The 6,000-nt window shown below is 42.6% G+C and overlaps 1 protein-coding gene across 1 annotated transcript in view; it reads left to right on the top strand.

The window, feature by feature from the left end:
* The first annotated feature begins 2,341 nt into the window (after positions 1-2,341).
* TARBP1 (tRNA guanosine 2 -O-methyltransferase TARBP1) overlaps positions 2,342-6,000 on the top strand; it is a 32,500-nt gene continuing 28,841 nt past the window's right edge. The window contains exons 1-2 of the mRNA XM_083352098.1: positions 2,342-3,973; positions 5,884-5,981. Of these exons, the coding sequence (XP_083208224.1) occupies positions 3,091-3,973; positions 5,884-5,981 (981 nt within the window). The 5' untranslated portion in view covers positions 2,342-3,090. The remainder of the gene's footprint in view (positions 3,974-5,883; positions 5,982-6,000) is intronic.

Genomic DNA, 6,000 nt, shown 5'->3' with positions numbered 1-6,000 from the left:
AGTTGAAGAGCTGAAGTGTTTGGGACTCCTGCCTTGCAGGCAGTAAATTGCTTTTGAAGTTCTTCCATCAAAGCTGCACCAGGATCTCTCTTCCAACCTGGAGTCTGTAAATTCCTCCCTGCTTTTGCAATTTACTTCTGGCTGTAGCTTCACAGGTCCTCCCCCCCCCCCAAACATAGCAATTCCTTCTGCAGGGTGAAGATCAGGTCAAATGATCAGAGGTTTCTACAGGAAACTCATTCCCTTCTAGGTGTGATTACTCCTCCTCTGAAAAGCAAACACTTAAAATACAGAGAACAATCAGGCTTTACAGTATAACAGCATTCAGCATACTTTGGCATCTATCTGGTAAAGCTTGTTAGAAAGGATTTTCATACTACCCCTTTCCCCCCAGCTTGTGATCCTGGGAAAGAGGGGTCATAGCCACTCTTTAAAAAGGCTTAGTTTTCACCTACTTGCATATTTTTGGGTGTCAGGGCATGTTCAAAGATTACTGTAAAAGGAATAAAGAGGGAAATGAAGGAGGAGATGCATGTTAATCTATGATAGCAAAAAATAAAAAAAATCGGAGGAGCCTAAATATTAAGGGGGAAAGAATGTGGAAGACAACTTGATTATGCAGACTGCATGTGAGAGAGATTACAAGTACTTACAAAATGACTGTATGTTAAAACCCCATTTTTGTTGAGACCTTCTGAAATTGCCTAAAGCTTTTATGTGAGTTTCCCCCCTTCGACTTCCTTCAGTTTAAATTCTGTATGTTTTCTAGCCAGTTTATGTATCTGTTGAAGTGATCTGCAGCTCACAAAATGCTACAACTTGACTAAGTTTTGCCCAATCAAGCAAATGTTTGTGTTAGAGCCAACAAATCAGAAACTTAGCATCATCATCTAATAGCAGAATACATCCTCCTAAAAACATTTTGCTCATATGATAAAAATGTAACTATTTTTGCCAATTATGCCATTATATAAAAAGAAGTATAAGCTACTAAAAACAGTATGGATTTTGTCTATTTGATTTTCTTAGCATGAGGTCACATTATGTTGTGCTGTAACAAGGAATAGTGCTTTGTTGCAATATTACAATATGGATATACATATATACATACATGTACATACACACACACACACACACATATCCGTTTTTGGGATGCACGACAACTCAAAGGAATATGGCTGGCCTCAACAAACAGACCAGTGTGCAGAGACACCAACAGTATAAATGTATAAATGCGATCTCCCCACCCCAGCGTTTCCATCCTGACAACATTGGCAGTTAGCCAAGGAAAACTTGATCTTTTAACAATAAAAACTCTTTTAGTTTTTCTTATTCCATCCCAGTGTTTGCTTAGTGTTTATATATTCTCTAAAAAGTTGTTAGAAACAGCTCAATGCTCAAAAGAGATCAATCACAAAAGAAAAATAAAGTAACACATATGCAGCTCGATAATTTGTGTCCCCTAGAATACTGTAAAGAAATTAAGGCAACCCAACAACCTTCCCCATAAATTGCAAATATAGCTACATATTTGTGTGAAAATATGGTTTGAGTTCTTGAGCTGCATCTAAAGAATGTAATAAGCTTGTTAGTATAGCAATTTCTTATAGCAACGTATTTCCACAAGATCATATTAAAACTTAGTTTGCATACATTTTGATTTTAGCACAAGGTTGCACTACATTCATAACAAAGAGGCACATAAACGTAGTATGATCAATATATAATATTACTCTGACATATAGGATATTGGGATTTACCCAAGGGTTTCACAGGAATTAAGAATGGTTCAAAAATATCAATGAAAACTTTGCTTTTCATTTTAGTGCAACTGTAATCTTGGAATCTGTTTATCAGTATTTATAAATTCGTGCTTAACTGTTGTCAGAAGAATAATTTGGGGTTCAAACTTGAGCCAGGGCTGCACAAGAATAAATAAAAATGAGATCCAGACAGCTCTGAGGAAGAAATATTTATTCGTAAAAACAAGAGTTTGCCTTTAGGGCAGACATGTCAAACACAAGGCCCGGGGGCCGGATGCGGCCCGCGAAGTGGTTTTATGTGGCCCGCGAAGCCATCCTGGAAACAGTGAGGGAACGGCCCCCACTGCCTTGGTCCTGGCCCAGAGACCCTCAGATCTGTCCCACTCCTTCCCAGGCCCCCATAGGTACCCTTGATGTGAATGATGTAGAGATGGCCATGTCCACCCAGTAGGCCATATGCACTTTAGCCACACCCACCCAGTAGGCCACCCCCACCCGGCCCCCTGAGGGCAACCGCAATGCTGATGCGGCCCTCAATGAAATTGAGTTTGACACCCCTGCTTTAGGGGCAGGCTGTAGAGAAATGGGATAAAGCATACTGTCTCTCTCTCTCTCTGTGTGTGTGTGTGTGTGTCTGTGTTTGTGTGTCTGTGAGTTGGTGGGAACATGCAGTTCCTCTGGGAGACCTTATTTAATTAAATCTGTTTGTGTTTGCAGTCCTTATCCTTTGATATGTGGATTACGTCTGGGTAACTTATTTGGGGATTTGAGGAAATTTGCTAATTCTAATTTGATCAACTTACTTTTAGCCAGACTATCAATTATTCTGTTAATATTTTAACGGAAGATGGAAACAGTATAAAGAATAAAATATGTTTGGATATAAAACTTCTCACAGTGTGCAACAAAGAGTGAACATGCAAATCTGGCAAGTTCTGTGCAATTAATACTTTTTGCCCGCCCAGTCCTTACATTGCATAAAGGGTTTCCTTTCTTCGGCTTAAGGTACCGGGTTTCCCTTTCTCTAATCACAATCCTTAACCTAGTCCTACTCTGCCTATAAGTAGTAGACGTACCTCATGCATCAGGTAAATTAGCAATACTGTATAATACAGAAAGGGGACTGGCTTCACCAGCTGAATTGCTACCTCACAGCTGTTTAGTTCAGCGAATGGCAAAAGCACCGCCAAAACAAACCTAACAAGCGCAGCTAGCCCTATCATCAGGCCAGTCCTTCTATAGCTGCCTTCAGCGCAAAGGCTGCTGGGTAAAAGTACGGGGCAAGCAGGGTGCGAAGCGGCTGCTAGGCCGCGTACTTCCCTTCGCTATGGATGCGGTGCTAGCCGACGCGCTGCTCTCCCAGTGCCCCGATTGGGGCGCGTTGCTGCGGGCGGTGTGCGGCGAAGAGACTGCGCTCAGCCTCGAGCGAGCCGAGGCGCTGCGTTTCCTTTTGGAACGGGCGACACGTGTCGGACCGCGCAAGCAGGGCGAAGGGACGCAACGGGCGGCCTGGGAGCTGGCGCTGCATCGCTGCCTCCCGGCGCTTCTCAGTGGGGGCGGCGTGTCGGCGGGTGGAGGCCCGGAGACGTGGCGGAGATTCAGGGCAGCAGCCGGCGGAACGCTGCGTTCCTGCGTCTTGGTCTGCGGAGCCCGCCTGGCGGAGCGGTTGGCCGACGAAGTGCTGGAAAACTGTGCGGGGATTCAGGGTGTGCAAACGGAGGGCTGCGTCGAGGTTCTCTGCGCGGCGGCGCCTTGGCTGGATGACTCCGAGCTGCTCAGGAGAACCGTGGCGGCCGCGCTGAAGCTGCTGCGAGGAGACGGGGAAGACGAGCAGGAGGAGGAAGAGAAAGCGTTGCTGGCGGGCGGCAGGCTGTTGCCGGCGTTAGGAAGAAACGGCGCCGCCCTGAGTCTCTTGTGGGAAGGCCTGGTGCTGTCGCCCCTCGGCGATGCTCCGCGGGTGAACCGGACTCTGCTGGTCCTGAGCACCCTCTCCGACGTCCTGTTTCCCCGACAGGACGGTGGCACACATGGCATGGCAGCTTCTGTGCTGGATGCCAGGCTTTCTTGCAACTTTTGGGAAGTGGTGCAAAAGGGACTGTCCGAGAGCGATGCTCTGTGCCGGAAAAGAGCCCGGTATTTGTTGAAGAAAGCCGTCGATGTATCTGATAAAGTGGCCTTGGATTGCAGGTGTAACCTGGACGATGGAAATGGTACCTGTCAGCTCTGAATGGCATATGCCAGGGGTAGGCAACCTCGGCTCTTTTATGACTCGTGGACTTCAACTCCCAGAATTCCTGGCTCAGGAATTCTGGGAGTTGAAGTCCACGAGTCATAAAAGAGCCGAGGTTGCCGACCCCTGGCATATGCTAGACCCAGAACCTGGTCTTGCAAGCATTTAGTATGTGGAGTGATTGTGAGAAAAGGCATGTTTGTGCTGGCTTTCCAGTCCAAGGCCAGCTAGTCAGGTTTTGGAATGGCATAGTAAATTGCTTTAAATCTGGAGTACTATTATTTTCAGAAGGTACTTATCATTAGATGACCATACATGAGAAATAAATGATTATCAAACCTTTCTCCTTGGTCATTCTATCCTGAAATGAATCATTCCATAAATTGTGACGGCCTTATACAAATCTGTAAATTTCTGTTCACTCCATTTGAAAAAAAAGGTTTAATTCTGGAAACATTGCAGAAGATAGCAGTCAAAATGCATTCCCTGTGTGAAAAGAATAGTACTTGAAACTCCTTACTTAGCCTGGGAAAAAGCCTTTGGTGGGATATTAGTTGAGATACATAAAATTCTGGATTAAGAGGTACAAATTGCTGGAAATATTGTTAGTCAAATATTGCCTTGGATAATAAAATCAATAGTAGGTATGTTAATAGAATAGATTCAGTCAAAGATGGAACATATCAGTCATAGTAAATATAGATGTAGTTGAGAAAACTATGGCAATACATCTCTATGGATTTTCTAAATTTGCTCAGATAAGAACAAAACAGTGGAACTAAAGATTTATAATATAGATTGTTCAAGAGAAATAATTATTCTTTCCAGACAAAGATCATGTCACAAGACAATGCGCAGAAATGGATTAATAGCTTTTTTAAAGGTTCCCATGATAGAAGATGGATGAAACTATAAAGAGAGTGAGGACTACAGTATTGCTTCATTGTTCATTCAGTTGCTAGTGAAGTTAATACTTCATTAAGAATGAACTTGGATTTGCATTAAAAACAATAAATGGAAATGCTAGCCTAAGCTTCAAATAGAACGAGGTGAGCAAAAATAGGTTGAGAAAAAAAGAAAATTATAGTAGTACATCTTTTCATTGTCATAGCCATTCCATACCCTATCAAACTTCAGTACATTGATCTAGGTCTCCAGGGGTAGGCAACCTTGGCTCTTTTATGACTCGTGTACTTCAACTCCCAGAATTCCTGAGCCAGCCATGCTGGCTCAGGAATTCGGGGAGTTGAAGTCCAAGAGTCATAAAAGCCAAGGTTGCCTACCCCAGGTCTAGGAGAACCTGCTTCATACTAGTTCCTGTAGGATGCAACCTATTTGGGAAATATGTAAGAGTAGTCTTGTGTGATGGATGCTGATAAAAAGTATCTAGTGAATAACAAATGAGGTGCAAGAAAACCTCAGTCTAGATTGTATGTAGTAGCTATTTTATTGGGTTGAGATAGTAACAGTGTTTGAGAAGTCTATAATACTGGAAAAGGGAAGGAGGATGGACTCAGTTGTGTGGGAACAGATCGTCCTGGAAAAAAATCTGATCGTAAGAGTTGACAACAAATTGATGGCATATAATCAATACAGTACCAATGTAGGGCTTTCTAGGAGAGGAAGAGAGAAAATGATTGGGGTCTTTTCCACATATAGAGAAATATAAAGAAAGGAAGAATTATACTCTTAAATGAAAATATTATTTCTGGTTGCCCACTTGGACATTTGCCCTTGTACTGAGAGAGATTTCCTGTTGATAGTGATAGGATTATTTGAAGGGATCAGAGATTGCATTATTATTTTCTATTATTAACATTAATTTAGGCATAGGCATTATTTATATATCTTTGCTTAACAGACAAAACATCTGATTTGCTTATCTTATAGGATCTTGTTTGTTTTGGTGGTGTGCTGAAAAAAAAGATCAATTTACCCAGTTTTGGGAAAATTATATTTTAATAATGGAGACTTTGGAAGGAAATCAGGTAAATATAGTTAATAAAG

This window comes from Vipera ursinii (assembly GCF_947247035.1).
Source record: "Vipera ursinii genome assembly, chromosome: 1".
Classification (NCBI taxonomy): Eukaryota; Metazoa; Chordata; class Lepidosauria; order Squamata; family Viperidae; genus Vipera; species Vipera ursinii.
Note: the sequence above shows the minus strand (reverse complement) of the source record. Positions and strands in the feature narration are given on the sequence as shown.